At 30.3% G+C, this 17,226-nt stretch overlaps 1 protein-coding gene across 1 annotated transcript in view; it reads left to right on the forward strand.

Annotated features, from left to right (window-relative positions):
* Nucleotides 1-17,226, forward strand: part of LOC106680638 (zwei Ig domain protein zig-8) — a gene marked incomplete at its 5' end in the record, with an annotated part of 485,449 nt that overhangs the window by 330,775 nt on the left and 137,448 nt on the right. The window contains 1 exon segment of the mRNA XM_067047092.1: nt 12,628-12,830. Within this exon segment, the coding sequence (XP_066903193.1) occupies nt 12,628-12,830 (203 nt within the window).

Raw genomic sequence — 17,226 nt, forward strand, 5'->3', positions numbered from 1 at the left:
TACATATTTTATACCGGATTTTCATGTATAATATTTTTAAGAGACTTGTTACAGCTTCCATTTTCTAATTTAAAAAAATCACTTATGCCTATCTTGTGTTGGTAGTTATTGCTAATTCCAGGATTCGTACTAAGCCTAATATAGTTTGTATGATGTTATTTACCTGTGATAACCACGGTTTTAGAAATAATACGTGGAAATATATCTTTATAGTTGTTAAAAAACATTTAAAATAAATTATATTTATTAACTTTTACACATCAATGTTTTACTCCAAAAAAATGTTTCAGCGGTGCATTAAGATTTATAAATTTTTAAATAAAAATAAATTAGAGAATTTACGATAAAAAGAAAATATTAGATTATTAGTTTACTGTATAAAATTAATAAGGGAAGGTGTTGTTCAAAAAATTAGCTCAAATAGTAAAAAATAAATTATCATTCTCCAGTTTCGCACCACGAGATATGCACATTTTTTCAGTCATGTTAGTGATTCATTGATATGAATTATGTCGTATTTCATATTAAATTTTAAATTTGTTATAGCTAAATTTTGGTATTGAAAAATTTATTAAAGGAATATTACATTTTTTATAAAATATTCTGAATTATTATAACTAAAATACTTAAATTATTAATGAGAATGTCTGTAGAAAAATGTTTAGGAAATCTTTTTATTTATTGAAATTTGCAACCGTATAAAAAAAAAAATGCAATAATTATATGTGATACATAACACATATTAATCTTGGGAAGAAACCATCCATTGGTTAGATTAGAAGATTCCGTGCCCATCTTCTTTTATGGTGCCTCTCAGAAGATTATCAGAGATTTTTAATGATTAAGGGTGAGAGATTAAGCATTAGTCCTCAATGTGTTTGAGTGGGTAAGGATTTTGGAATGAAAGGAGATATATCTATTTCGGCCCAAATCTGAAACGAATGGGATGTTGAGGTCTTTATAGATAAGTTTAAAAGGAGAATAAATGATTTTGGATTGTAACGATTGTTTAGGGGAGGAATTTAATGGTTTTGTGGAGTCAGAAAGGTCAATTCCGTATGTCCAGATAGAGAAACTGATTAAACCCACATTGCAAAAATTAAACCTAAATAAAAATATTTTTGTTTTATTAATTTTATATATTTTTATATCATCTATTAAGAAATTTTAGTGACATTTATTTATTTTTTTCCACGGCGGAATCGTCATTGAAATGTCTGAATAAAATCAAGAGAAAGCCATAAATATTCTAAATATTTTGGTTGAGAATTTTTTTTTAACCGATCTAGCCCGAACCCGATATTATTCCTTCCAAAATAAACTCCCTAACCACCCAAACATACTAGTTTCTAACCTTGCTTCCTCTTCCATTCCTGGCAATCCTCCGAGGTGCCCGAAAAGAAGATGGCCTCGTTACCTTATATTGTAAAATGTTTTTAGATTTCTACTACTGGGTAGTTTCTCTACATGCTGTATCATATCATTATGTCATTATGATCAAATTTACTTGTTGTATTTTTTATACAGTTGTAAATATCAATAAATTAATTAAAAAAAAAAAACATAAATAAATACATTTGGGTAACGAAAACATTTTTTCTTCATATCGTACTCCTACACGTAAATTTTTTTGAATGCCTTACGTGCGTGATATATCCATCAAGCTCTGTCTTACATAAGGCCATTTGTAACTGAATATGTAAAGAGAGTGGTAGGAGGGAATGTTAGATTAAGTGAAACGTTTGCCGAGAAGTGTGCAAACACAATTTGCCATTTATATATGGTCGTTATCTGATAGTAGGCAGGGCATAAAGAACTCGGATGACTAATGGTCAGGGGAAGGAGGGATCGCTGGTTGTGATATATCAACGTTAGGAGCAGATTTACTCGCAACCAACATTCAAGATCTATTTTCCACTATGGGATCATGCTGATAGATTCACCAGAGGAGCTTTGATTTAAAACCTAAATATTCAATAGATGTCGAAGTATAGATGTGATATGATTTGATTTGATTGCTCACTACGCAAAAAAAAAAAATTAAATAATATATTAGGAGTAGAACACAATTTCCAAGATTCTTTTCGCCCCCCCCCCTATTTTGGTTTAAAAACAAATAAAAAGTGATTTAATTGTTTCATTAATGACAGAAAATAATCCCCTATGCTAATGAAGTTTTGATTTCATTAGGACTCCTGATTTATAACATCAATTAATTGTAGTTTTAAAAAAATTGAAGATAAAAAATAGTATAAGAGTGTAACTCATACTGTCTTTATCTTGTCATAATACATTTTCTTTAATACTACTGTGACTTAATCTTTTTTTTAATATTTATTTATTGCTATTTAAAACTGTACATTATAATACATTTATTAAATCTGATCTAAGTTAAATTGGAGTGTTACAGGCGTATAGAGAAACTACCCATTGGTAGCACTCTAATGACATTTTACATTAGCGGGTCCCGTGACCATCTTCTTTTAAGGCCCCTCGGAGGATTGTCAGGAATGGAAGAGGATGCAAGGTTAGAAACTAGGGGGTTTGAGTGGTTAGGGAGTTTATATCTGGTTCGGGCTAGATCAGTTACATAGGGAACATTAAGATCTTTATGTATGATTTTATTTGTGACAAAAAAAGGAGCATTGAGGTTTTTATGAAGGATTTTGGATTGTAAGGATTCAAAACGAGAGGAATTCGAAGGTTTAGTGGAGCCCCAAAGCTCAACTCCATATGTCCAGATCGGCCTTATTACAGTCATGTGGATCAGTCTTTTGTTATGTGTTGGAAGTTTAGACCGTTTGTCTAGTAAATGCTGTAATAGTCGAAATCGACGTGCAGTTTCCTGTGTTTTCAGTCTGGTGTGAGGATTCCAGGTTAATTGCTTGTCCAACTGTAGTCCAAGGTAGCGGATCTGTTCGACAGGCGTAAGAGTAACATCGTTAAATGAAACTGTAGTTTTTGTAACTTTTCATCTATATTTACATAAAAATATATCTAGTTAATTTGATGTTTGAATATAATATGATAAAGGCTTGTAGAGAAACTACCTATTGGTAACACTCTAATGACATTTCTACATTAGAAGGCCTCAGGCCATCTTCTTTTCAGGCCCCTCGGACTATCCACTGGAATGGAAGAGGAAGCAAGGTTAGAAACTAGTAGGTTTGAGTGGTTAGGGAGTTTAAAATGGAAGGATTGATATCTGGTTCGGGCTAGATCGGTTACATATGGAACATTGTAGATTTTATTTGCGATAAATAAAGGAGCATTGAGGATTCAAGAAAAGATTTGGGACTATAAGAATTGGATGCGAGAGGAATTCGAAGGTTTAGTAGAGGCCCAAAATTCAACTCCGTATATCCAAATAGGCCTTTTTATATTAATGTTGAACGGTGGTTTGTAATGGATTGGAAGTTTAGATGTAGTTCTTTTGTCCAAATGTAGTCCAATGAAGTGGATCTGTCCATCGGGGGTAAGAGTAACATTATGAAAGAATACTGTAGGGCAGTCAGTATTTTTGAAGATAAAATCTATTTGGTCTAAATCTAAAAATCTATCGAAAACTCCGAAACCGCTCGATTGATTCTTTCGAAAAGTAGCAAAAAGTAGTCCCAAGAAATGACGGACGCTGGTGAGTTTGGCAATAAAAATTCAGAATCCTTCAGCGAAACTCAATGAAAATGTACAGCCTGCGTATAACAAATCTATGTGACACATAGTTTATAAGTTCTTTTTTAACAGTTGATAGTGGGGAGAGATATTATAGTTAGAGGAGAGATATTAGACATTATTATGGGGAGAGAACAATTATAATTAAAATAGTAAAGATCAATAAAAAATAAAATAATAATTTAGAGAAAAAATAGCAACAAAAAATGAAAGAACAAATAAAAAAACATCGACTTCTTTATATATTTAGGTCCTTGTTAGCCATAAATGGTCGTAAGTTTGTAAGTTATTTTTTTAACAGTAGATAGTAGGGGTGGGAAGGTATAGTCTCGTGCAAGAAGCACCTCATATTTTGCAATGCTAAATATTTATTTTTTATGGAAGATTATTGATTGACCGTGTGTAAAGATGAAAGGAATATGGTCCGGGTGCGGTAAAAAAAAAAACTCAAATAGTAGAAATATACTATTTTAATGAGCCAACGTTTCGCCCCACGTTGCAGGGCTTCTTCAGGGCTAAAAAAGATTTTTTTTATTTTTTATGTTTTTATATACATGAAAATAAATTGACTTATAGTAAAATATTGACTTAAACTCGAGATTTAGGAAACCACTGCTTGATTGAAAGATCTTTAATAAAAAAAAAATAGAAAAAATATTAATTTTTTTTTTATTCTGAAAAAAGTGTCAAGTCACAAATTCGTGATTTTAAAATTTTTAAAAAAATGGACAAATATCAAATCTATCCAGGTAGGCACCCCCTTTGCCTGGACTATATTGTATAATATTTAAAGCAGCTTGGGTTATATCAAATGCTTAACGCAAAATGTTATCTACTCCTCTTGCGAGAGTTCCTGGTAACTTGGAATTAATTAGGTGAATTGGCTAAGTCAGTGGATGTGAAGTTAGAAATGTCGCTAAAAGCCGAAGGGATGGAATGCTATAATATAGTTTACAATCTAATCTAGCCATCTTGTAAAGTATCTCGTTGAGTACTCGCAGTTACAGGTAAAATATTCAAGAGGCCAACTTTAATGTTACCTTCAAGTTTCATTAAATATTCAACAGTGAAGTAACCTCCACCTTCTTGGATTAACGTTTTCTCCTCGGCGAATTTTCGCTTGTGAATTGCAGATTTTATTAAGTGATTTAATTTGCTATTATGATTTTATTATTTCAGAATTAAAACTGAACCGACCCTTTCCCATTAGCTCTACAACGATAATATTTAAAAGTTCACTTCATTATCTAATTTTATTTATAAGTAATTTACCCCTGGGTATTTTCTTTCTTCGATATTCTTTCTTCGTCTCTTTAATTCATTCGGAATACAAGAAATATGCTTATCGTTATAAACAATATAATATTATCAAGAATGTAAATTCAAAACTGGTAAAGTAATATATTTTTTAATAACTATATTTAAATGATAGCTTACGCAATAAGTAATTACTCTGTTTCACTGGCCCAAAGGGCGATTTGGTACAAGTATAGCCCAGTAAAAAAAAATTTAGTTACTTCAACCCAAATTTTGATTAATAAAAAAGTTAGATAGTTTATTTTGAGACTTAAGCCCAACACGTAGTGAAGGAATGGTTGAATTTTTATATGTTGTCAGTGAGAGAGGAGACATATGTAAGGTATCTATAAATTGAGAGAGTGGATGGTGGATGAACAGAGTTTGGAGAAGGATAAGTATGTGTAGAACGGTTGATGTAAGAGTTTAAAACTTTGTTTATGATATGAAGTGGAAAAATATAAAATCTCTCTTATCCTTTCTTCTTTTAACTCTTACCACCCTCGCCTTTAATTCACCGTTGAAACCGAAACTAACTCTTCCTTCCCCTTTCTCGATCTCCTTATTATAAAGAATAATGACGGCTCCTTGTCCACTGACTGGCATAATAAACCCACTTACTCCGGTAGGCTACTAAACTATTTTTCCCAGCACCCCCATTATCAAAATATCAATATTGCCAAAAATCTCATACACCGTTGCCTTTCCTTATCCGATCCCCAATACCACAACACAAGGATTTACTGTATTAAGACTATCTTGCTTTCTAATGATTTTCCATTTCACATCATAAACAAACTTTTAAACTCTTACATCAACCGTTCTACGCCTACTTCTCCTTCTCCTAACTCTCACTATCCACCATCCACTCTCTCAATTTTTTATTACTTTAACGAGACCTATGTATAGATACTATTCAAAATTAATGAGTTTGCAAAGCCTAGTTAGGTGAAAACAAATTAGGGGCTGTTTCAAAATATTAATAAAAATTAATAGTTTATTCAGAACTCCATGTCTTTGAAACTACCTATAGCACTAGAAAACCTTATGAAATAACATTTAAAGAAGAGTAAATTTACTAAAATATAAGCCATTTACGTTCTATAGTTCTCACGATATAACCTTTTAAAAAGTAACATTTCATAAAAAATGCACTGAAAATCAGTTATTAATGAATTTATTTTAAGAGATCCATATCTCAAAAACTATTCGACGTACATATGTCTACTAACACTAAAATTAAGGCTAATTTAATTTACTATAAAGTAGTTAATCTTCGTAGGAATAGTAGTTTTCATGATTTTCGACAAAGTGTCGATTTCTAGTTATTCGAACATAAAGTGTGACTTCTGAAAACATATGTATCACAAACCATAGCACGTACAGATGTTAAATGTACTATAAAGTATTTCATAACTTTTGTCTTTGTAGGAGTATTTTATGATATTTTCACATGAGAATTTTGCATATATGAATATACATTTTGCAGCTATAAATCAATTTATTTTAGCAAATATCATAAAAACTACTACTCTTACGAAGATAAACGTCATGAACTATTTTATGGTACATTATACTAGCTATGCTTTGGTAATAGACATTTGTACGTCGAATGGTTTTCGAGATAAAGATTGTAAGTAGAGCAACTTTACTAAAATATGAGGCCTAATAGTGTTATTTACATTCAATAGTTATTGAGATAAAAAAACCAGCAGTTACTGAATTTAGTTTGTCTAAACTCTTTATCAAGAACCATGAGACGTACAGATTTCTATTAGCACTCAAATTAAAGCTAGCTCAACGTACTATAAAATATTTATCTTCGTAGCTGTACCATTTTTCACGATATTTGTTAAAATAAATTGATTTAAGGTTATTTGGGCAAAATTTCATATGAAAAATTCATATTCATGTGCAAATATCACAAAATCGTCTACTCCTTCCGTGGTTAGTTAGTTTTCCCAAAATAAATTCACTACTTATGTTTCGTTGTTTTTATTTCGATATTTCCTTTGAATGTTATTCATTAGTTTTCTGTCATTTTGTATGTAGCTTTAAAGTTATGGAGTTGTGAATGAACAATTTTTTTTAATTTAATTATATTATTTCAATTTCTTGAGACAAGGTAATTATTTATTAAATAAATCAAAACTTGTATCCTTTTTTGTCTCAACACTTTTTATTTTTCACCAGTCCAACGTTTCGGCCATTTTAGCCATCCTCAAGGATATCTTTAATTATAAATTCTTCTTCATATTAAATTTAGAATTTATTTTGCAGGCTATTATGCCCAGGTCATTCATTAATTATAAGTTAAAAGCCTATTTTTTAAAAATTAAAATCATAAATATTTAATTCTTCTTATATAAGATTATCCACACTTAAATTTTATTTTACTAATTTTAAAAAAATAGGCTTTTACTTATAATTAAGGACCTGGACAGAATTGCCTGCAAAAGTAACTCTAAATTTAATGTGAGGAAGAAATTATAATTGAAGATGTCCTTGAGGATGGCTAAAATGACCGAAACGTTGGACTGGTGAAAAATAAAAAGTGTTGAGACAAAAAAGGATACAAGTTTTGATTTATTTAATTTTTTTTTTTTAAATTTTAAAACAGCGATTATTTGTTTCCTCTATGCTAACTATTGTTCTAACTATGCTGATTATTGTTCTAACTATGCTTGGGATACTTATAAATTTTTACTAGTAATTATACTTAATGATTTTTCATTAAAGTAATAAAAAATTGGTGTGAAATAACTGACTCGTTTTTCTACCTAGCTCTTATACTAAATGTACCCTCTTTTTGGCATACTCCCTATATTCATTTTTTTTAAATACTGAATTATTAAAAATTATGTTTTATTTTTATTTATGTAATAGATTATTGTCTTTCATTAATTGTACAGTCCCCTTCACTTATTTTATCAGAAACAACAAATTGACATATTCTGATAATATCCCCATAGAAATCGATTATCATAATAAACTTTGAAGGGTTTCCGATGAAACTATTAATGCAGAGATGAACCAAATTATAGATTAAGTACAGTAATACCTTTGTCGAATAAATTTCCATGAAATGATTAGAGCTAAGCATGGATTACATAGCCAGCTTTTGGCTCTTGTACTCTCGATGAAGAGGTTGCGAGAAACTGATAATATCAGAGTACCAAGAAGCTGTTGTTTATGGAATACGAAGAAAAGGTTCGGATAATATATTTTAAATATTCCAGATTCCTTTTAATAAAGGTATTTTTAAATATTATTAAATAAAATGTAATAAAACTCCTGGAGATTAAACCTATGACACGTATGTATCCAGCTAATGATAACTGAGAAGAAAAATGATATAACTTATCAAAATGTTCATATACTGATGGTTCTGAGGCGGATGAGAGATATAGAAACAGCATTTATTGTGTATTTGTGTATCTTTTTTGTATATTTATATTGTGTATTTGTGTATCTTTTTTGTATATTTATATTGTGTATCTTTTTTGTATATTTATTGTGTATCTTTTTTGTATATTTATATTGTGTATTTGTGTATCTTTTTTGTATATTTATATTGTATATCACTTTATCTAAACCAAGAACTACATACCCTAGAATTTTGTATAGTTTCTCCTTTGATATACTTTCCAATTGTGTCGGGTTCATCAGTTTACTAACTTATGCTAATCAGGTAGCATTCCAGGTGCATGCAACTATAAAATCAAGTCGGGTTTACATTAGATTGTATTGTCAGATGAAATATCTTTATGATTAAGGAGAACTTAATAAACATATTTATTGTATATAATCTTTTCACTTTCTTGAGGCTGCTTATTTTTTATTTTAAATAAATAATTGGTATCCAATTTAAGTCTCAAAACACTATTTTTGTTTAAAAGTCCTACGTTTTAGCCAATTCAGTCATCTTTAATGCCAATCTTTTTTTTTTTTTTTTTTTTTTTTTAATAATTTATTTATTGTTATTTACAACTGTATAAAAATGTATATAGAAAGTAAATTTGCTGTGAGTGATACAAACATGTGGAGAATCAGCTCATTAACATAACTCTTATAACATTTCTAGAGGAGAAGATATTGAGGCCGCCTTCTTTTCAGACGCCTAGGAGGATTATTAGGTTATGAAGGAGAAGCCAGGTTAGAAACGAGATGATTTGGATAGTTGGGAAGTTTATCATGGATAGATTGGTATCTGGTTCAGGCCAAATCGGCAATATATGAGACATTGAGGTCCTGATGGATGACTTGATTCGTGATAAAGTAAGGAGCATTAAGGATTTTACGAAGGATTTTGGACTGTAAGGATTGGATTCGGGAGGAATTTGATGGTTTAGTGGCGCCCCTAAGTTCAACTCCGTAAATCCAGATGGGCCTGTATAGGTCATGTTCAGCATCTTCCTGAGTAGGTAATAGGTTATTCCGATTTCTCAAACAAAAAAAAAATATTAACAAAATCAAGTATTTTTTTGCGTGTAGATCAGAAAGTGTACATTTTCATCACGGTTATTATATGCTCATCGATTCGTCTCTTTCTATAAAACAAGAAATAAATATTAGTCAAATATATTAATATTCAGCCTCCAAGAAGTTGCTTGTTGTCGAAGTTGAAATTAGACAGAAATATAATACCGATGGCTTAGTTCACAATGAAGCTAAGTACATTTCCACTATCTTTATGAAAAATACAATTAAAATTTCTTTTTTTAAACTTTCCAATTAATTTTTTGACTGAACAGATTTAGATATAGGGGGAATATTGACGTGGAAAATATATTTAAAATCATCCAGCTGTCTTTTGAGAAAGCCTTCTTTATTATATAAAATATACGATATCTCCTGAAGCTTAAAATTGTAGCTGTTGACTATTGATAAGTTACTGATATAGAATCAATTATATTCTTTTTGAAAATCCATTATTGAAAATATCTCTTTCTATTGAAGTGCGCTGGAGAAGAAGTAACTGAGTCCACTCCTCTGCCGAAATAAACTTAATGAAGTGAAACATGGCGGATTCTTAGTGTGATAGACTAAGAATCCGCCATGTTTCATATCTCAAAAAAAATCTTTTGTGGTCACACAACATTTACTTACTACCCTTCACAAGTTCCCATATTTTCTTATAGATTATTGGGCTCATGTCTAAGTTATGTCTATTTTTTGTGATTTGAAAAAAAAAATTATAGGAGGAATGATAAAATTTTGAAGAAAAGATTTTTATTTTTCTGTTGCTATAGAAATACATATTTAGGGTTCTTAGAATAGAAATAACTAATATTAACTTTATTTATAATCTTTACACTTTTGAGACTGGTTACTATTGTTTAAATAAATAAATTTTATCCAATTTAGCCTCAAATTTTGCCCATCCTCAACGACAATCTTAATGTAATTTTAGATCTACATCATTTACAAAAAAACTTTGCAGGCCATTCTGCCCAGGTCATTAATTCCAGCCCACAAATTACCCTAATTTGTCAATTGTTCACATTGAATAAAAAATTAACACTTTTGATTAGATTCAACCTTTTCTATTATAAATTATCATAGCCATATAACTATCTTTTATCATAGTTCTGATAAATTATTATAGATAAGATTGGCTGTGATCAAAAATTTTAATTCAATGTAAACAATTGACAAATCAGGGTAATTTGTGGACTGATATAAATGACATGGACAGAATAGCCTGCATAAAGTTGTTTTAAAAATGATATGGTTCTGAAATTATATTAATATTGTTGGCCGAATCGGCTGAAACGTCGGACTTACAAAGAAAAAAAAAATGGGTTTTGAGACTAAAATTGATTTATTTAAAATAATATTAACTTTTTTCAGTCAAGAATACAACAGTATAAAAAAGACAAAATGAATTTAGAATTTTTTTTCTATTGTTATTAAAATTCTGATTTTAGGGTTTCTTGAGGTTAAATTTAAAATATTTGGGATTTAGCGAATATTATTTATGTTCCTACCAGAAAAAATGTAATGAAAGATCGGACGGATGGTCTCGGCTCTTTCCGTTCTGATTTTCTTTTTTCTATTTTAGATATTCATAAAATTCTTTAATATTTTATATTTATCCTTTGTTTTCTATTATTTTTTTTTCAAATTGATAGATTTATTTATCGATAGATATTACAATCTGCCACACAGTTGTGGGCAATAGGTAATAGTGATGAATGATCTCATACATACTAAAATAATAAAGAAATAAAATAAAAGATAACAATTAATGAATAAAAATAGGAAAATATAAACAGAATGATACAAGAAAATAATCACAAAGAATGAAAATTGATTAAAATACAGTGATGAAAGAAGTGTAAAATAAAACGTTTATATAGGTTATTAAGTCTGTAAGTAGAATAACATAATCAAGTAAATAAAAATTTGAAAGTTATATAATACAAAGAAATATAAATATTTTAATTTAATAATAATTAAAAAATTAAAGTTATGGAAAGAAAAATAATTAAATAGAAGAAGATATGTGTAACTAATGAAATATGTAAGTATGATACTAAAATAAAGAAACAACATATAAGGTTGAGTTAGGCAAAAGAAGTGAATAGAAAACATGACAATAATAATAATATGTGGTGAATATATTATTAATAACGTGGATTATCACGTAATATATTACGTTATTAGTAATAACGTGGGTAAGGAGAAATAAGAATAGAATTGAGAAGGAGAAGGGGGTATAAGAAAGATGAGAAAAGAGAAGTCTGCTTAATTTTATGTTGACATAATAAATTTAATCAAAATCGTCGTCCCCATTTTTGAGAAAATCTTAAAAATTTGAAAAACAAAAAAAAATTTCTATAAAATGGTAATTGCTGAAACGCCATCGGCATATACCTACCTTAAATATTTAGTTTCGTACTTTTAGTTTTGTGTTTGGCTGAACACAAACTCTGACTGTTTTGACTCATAGGGCTTAAAAACTCATATTTTTGTCAAAAACGTACAATTTTGAAATCTAGAGATGTTATGCAAAGTATTTTCTATTAATTTTTACCTTCAATAATAATAATTGAAGGAATACAATTTTTATTCCTTAGAAAATGAGGATCGCATCTTGCAACTAGTATCCTTTCTTCAAAATAAACATTCCGAAGTTTAATTTCTTAAGTTTTAAGGAAAGTACTTTGATGACATAGGCAAATTATCCTGCTAATAATAATAATAATTTTAAAGGCAGGAATTTGACTGTTTTTGGTCTTACCGTTAATTATAATTTTTTTAAATAAATAATTTTATTTCTATCCATTTTGGTCTCAACACATTTTATTTTTCTTATAAGTCCGACGTTTCGGCCAATCCGGCCATCCTCAGGGACAATCTTAATACAATTTTTGAACTAAATGATTTAAATAATGTGATACTGTCTATTCTGCCCAAACCAAAACAACAATTTGTAATTAGCCAATTATCCCATTAAAAGAAAAAATTAAAATTCATTTATCACTGTCACTATTTGTTAAAACTTTATTACAACCATAGTGACTATAAGAAAAATAAAATGAGTTGAGACTAACATGTATAAAAATTAAATTATTTATTTAAACAACATTAACCAATCTCAGGAAAGTATCTAAGATGTTAATTATAATGTTTGCCTATTATTAACTGTTGTAGGACACAATGACGACGCCAAACTGGACCAGCTCCTGAACCTGCTCCGACAGGAGTCGACCAGCCCGAGATCTCTCATCCCGGAGGGCACCAAGCAGCCGCAGCCCTACTTCGAGGCGGGTTTGAGTCCCGCTAACAACACAGTTCAGCTCGGAGCAGAGATCACGCTCCACTGCAACGTCAAGGACCTCTCAGAGGAGACTAAGGTGAGTAGATGTATCCTTCATTCAAAATTTTGTCGTAAATGATGTATTCCAACGAAATTATTCGTTAACATGAAAGTAACTGTATGGATTCTGAAGTACCACTTCTGAGGGTACTTAGAGATAATATACCATTTTTTTTTTTTTAAATGTCCACCGTATTCATAGAAACCCACTTACAATAAATAGATTTTTTTTATTGCTATTAATCTACTGTATTTTATTCTTTCCGAGTAGTTTATCGATATGTTTACATAATTTCGAGATTGTGTAACTTATGTTGAAAATGAGTCATATCATGGGAAAAGTTTGATAAATCATTAAATATTTTGCCTACAAATTTCCACTACAGCTCCATTTGGAGCTTGCTAAATGAGCCATAAAGTAGATTATAATTCATATTTTCCTAGTTGTGTGAAGTGTACCTGAAATTAAATTCCACATGCTACCTCACCTAAGAATGGTGGTTGGAGTTAGTGAGTGGAATGTAATTTGATTAAAGAACTTAATTTTTTTTTTTCTAACCTGAAAAAATAAGAACAAGCAAATTATAATATACAGATGAGAATGTACATATGTTGGCAAATTATAACATCTTGTTTTGCCAGTATGTTATTATAAGATAGGTTGCCGGGACCGCTGAAGACGGTGTTATCGATGATGGCATGTGTTTGCCTGTAGCTCTTTGAAATTTTAATTGAAGCAACAATTAAAGAACTTGAAACTGGACAAAGATGAATTCATTTATAATTATAGTTTTGTTGGACAAGAGAGAAATACTAAATCTATGGTAACAACAAATTATGATGGTTAGCCAAAAAAAAACATGTGAATTTTAATAAATCATCGATGCGTCGCTGAACAAGTAGATCAGGTCAGAAATGAAATAGAGTACACTCACTCAGTTGGACTTTTATGTGGGTGAAAGCGGCATTTTCTCTATTCATGTTTTCTCTTCTCCCGGCTCTATACTGCCCCCGTTGTGAGGCAATTTCTCTGAGTTACTCTTACATCGTGATCTTCTTTGAAGACGGAAGAAAATCAGATAGAAAAACATAGCTAGTTCTCCTCTGCTCTGGGCCACAGCTCACTGGCGATTGTCTTGGGTTTTCTCGACCACATGGGACACTGCTGTTATGAATTGCAATTAGCTATATGCCAATAGTGTGGGTCAGCACTGTATTTATCATAATATTTTCCAAAATAAATTTACAAAATGATATACGAGGACAAGATGGTTGAGGGGAGGGGTGCGGTCAAAATAAAACACAAATAAATTGAAGTAACTTATTTAATCGTGCCAACGTTTCGGTCAGAGTTTCTAGTCTTCATCAGGGCTGTTAGCTTGAAATCTTACCACCAAGGGATTACACTATTACAAAATGATAATTTCTCATGATTTGGAAGTCAGTATCTAAGAAATTATTGGACATAAAGACCTCAATTATGGCGAGTGGACTATGAGTAGTTTATATTCATAATCTTACCATGGATAGTAGTTATTGAAGCCACAACAAATAGACAGTCTTTCTGAAGGAGGCTCAAAAGAAAAACGAACTTGCTCGGATATAAACATTTATTCATTGAGCCTATAGGAAACATAAATATATAATTAAAATAAAACATTTAAAAAGAATATAACGAATAGGAATTAAAATCAAAGGCTTTTAAGACAAAATAAAATTAGAAAACTGATTTATACAAAGAAACAAACATAGTAAATCTGTTTTATTTGTTTCTTTTTAAAAACTGATCTACTGCGGTGATTATTATGTCTTTGGTTTGACTTTACATTGCTGTCTGATGATAAATTTGTTTAACGGCTCGAACGTGGATAGCAAATAACATAAAAGGAGAGGTCTGAGAGAGTGAGATAGGGAGAGTAAAATTATCAATTTAATGTAATAAACTTGGTAAATGTAACGAAACTGTTAAATTAAAATAAAATAAAATATTTTTATTAATTATTTTTTATATATGATTGTTTGAGAGTGGTTTAGTTTATTATTAATTAACACAATTTTGATCCTTTTTTTTCCCTCTCGACTTTATTCTTTAAAATTCTCCAACGTTTCGGCCCTCAGGCCATTCTCAATAATACAACCTTCAATATTGATGTCATTGCTTTTTAAAAAACCCAAAATGGCAGGCTAATTGCCCTTGTCACATATAACTTTTTTTTATAATAAATTGATATCTTAGATTTAAAATTTTTTACAAACCACTTTCCCTTCTTTCATTTATATTTACATATAAAGAAACTAAAGTTGTAAATCTAGGATATCAATTTATTATTAAAAAAAGTTATATGTGACTAGGGCAATTAGCCTGCAATTTTGGGTTTTTTAAAAAGCAATGACATCAATATTGAAGGTTGTATCCTTGAGAATGGCCTGAGGGCCTAAACGTTGGAGAATTTTAAAGAATAAAAGTTGAGAGGAAAAAAAGATCAAAATTGTGTTAATTAATAATAAAATATTTTTATTTAGTGTGTATACGAGTATTGATTGTAAAAGGAAAAAAAAATTATTGTTGTATCATGTGTGTATATATGTCCGATCATGGATTGATTGGTATGCTGTGTATTGTAGCAACCTAATGTATCTGGGCAGCATGGTTAAATAAAGCATTTCTTTCTCTCCCTGAATATATATAAATGTATCCCTTATTTTATATGTATATAAAATACTGGGAGATGATTCCGAAGGGTCCTGAAGAAAGGATCATCCTCTCTCCAATAGTTCAGAGGAAGATATTTCTTCTTTTAAAGTAGTGTCGTTATTGCTCCGAAGTTATAGACGTCGCATAGCTCTCGACTTGATCAAATGTTGGTAAGCCCACGTCTGCACTGTAAGTATGAGGATAGGATTGTTGAAGGTTCGGTGAGAGAAGAAAACAGGTAAAAACTTATTAGTGCCAACGCTTCAGCCAGAATTTATAGCCTTCATCAGAACTAAGAACTAAAAGCAAGATAACAATTAATAAAAGGATATATAGAATGATTAGAAAATAACTAACATTATGGATAAATAAATAGTGTTGAAAAACATGAATAGTTCAGGTATTATAAGAAGAGTAAACTGAAAATTAAGTAAGAGCAAAGAGCGATTAATAAATATATACTGAAAATCTAGTTAGTAAATATATGTAAAAAAAATAAAAACCCAAATAACGACCTTATTAAATCTAAATAGAGGTAATGTAGGTAAAAAGAGCAAACATTCAGCAAACAATTATACAATTACACCTCGAAAACTTGGGAAAAACTGGTGCCGGGTCACGTGGGGATCGCTGGAAATGAACTGGCGGACATTGCAGCTAAACAAGCACTTGCTCTTCCAGGTCAGGGCGCGGCCATTCTGACACCCCAAGAAATAAGTCTTCCGATGAAAAATGAAATATTGGCTAGTTGGCAAGCCATGTAGAATGAAAGCCCGCCAAGCAAATTAAAACTGTAAAAAACCGATTAAACCATGGACCACATCAAACCGTTCCAATCGCAGGGAGGAGGTAACTATTGCCAGATTGAGAATAGGTCATACAAGTTTAACTCATAGATATCTGATCAGTAAGCAGCCACCGCCAAAATATCAATACTGCAATAGTGTACTTACGATCAGTCACATATTTGAGGAATGTCATTTCTATTCCGCGAACTTGAGTAGATTGGAAGTGGGACCGATCGTATCGGATGCTCTGAATGATGACCAGAAGAATGCGGAAATGGTTTTGGTTTTCTTAAAAAAGAATGGCCTTTTGAATGAGATTTAATAAAATTACAAAAGAAGTAATTATTTAAAAAAAATTCGGAATTATTTAAAGTGAAATAAAACTATAAATATAAATGAAATTATAAAGCGTGAAACATGGGCATTGATGACCTCAGGATTTTACGCCCTAAAGCCTCAGATGTCAACAATAACTTCCAATTAGAATATATTACTATTTTATATTTTGTACTTGTACAACCTTTCAGTTTTTCCCCCATACTCATGTACTATTGTATCCTAAAATTATAACAATTACAATAATTTTAATTGTATACATATAACATATAGATAAAAATTGTCGATAAGATTAAATTATTTGTTACTATTTTAAGATACAATAGTACATGAGTATGGGCTAAATCCCAAAACATTGTACAAATACTATTTAAATAAATTACTAAACTTTACTAAAATTGACATAAATGCAGGAGTAACATTTAAAAAAATTGGTACGAAAATGACGTTTCCTTGCTGTAGGGAAAGTAACCACATGCTTAATTTTTGAAATGTAGAAATGCACTTGTAATTTGAGTCTGTGAGAATGAAGTAGTTTAAGTCATATTTCTCTCTCAGAGAGAGAGAGAGAGAGAGAGAGAGAGAGAGAGAGAGAGAGAGAGAGAGAGAGAGAG

This window comes from Halyomorpha halys, unplaced genomic scaffold (genome assembly GCF_000696795.3).
Source record: "Halyomorpha halys isolate HHAL.00 unplaced genomic scaffold, Hhal_1.1 Scaffold272.1, whole genome shotgun sequence".
Taxonomy (NCBI): Eukaryota; Metazoa; Arthropoda; class Insecta; order Hemiptera; family Pentatomidae; genus Halyomorpha; species Halyomorpha halys.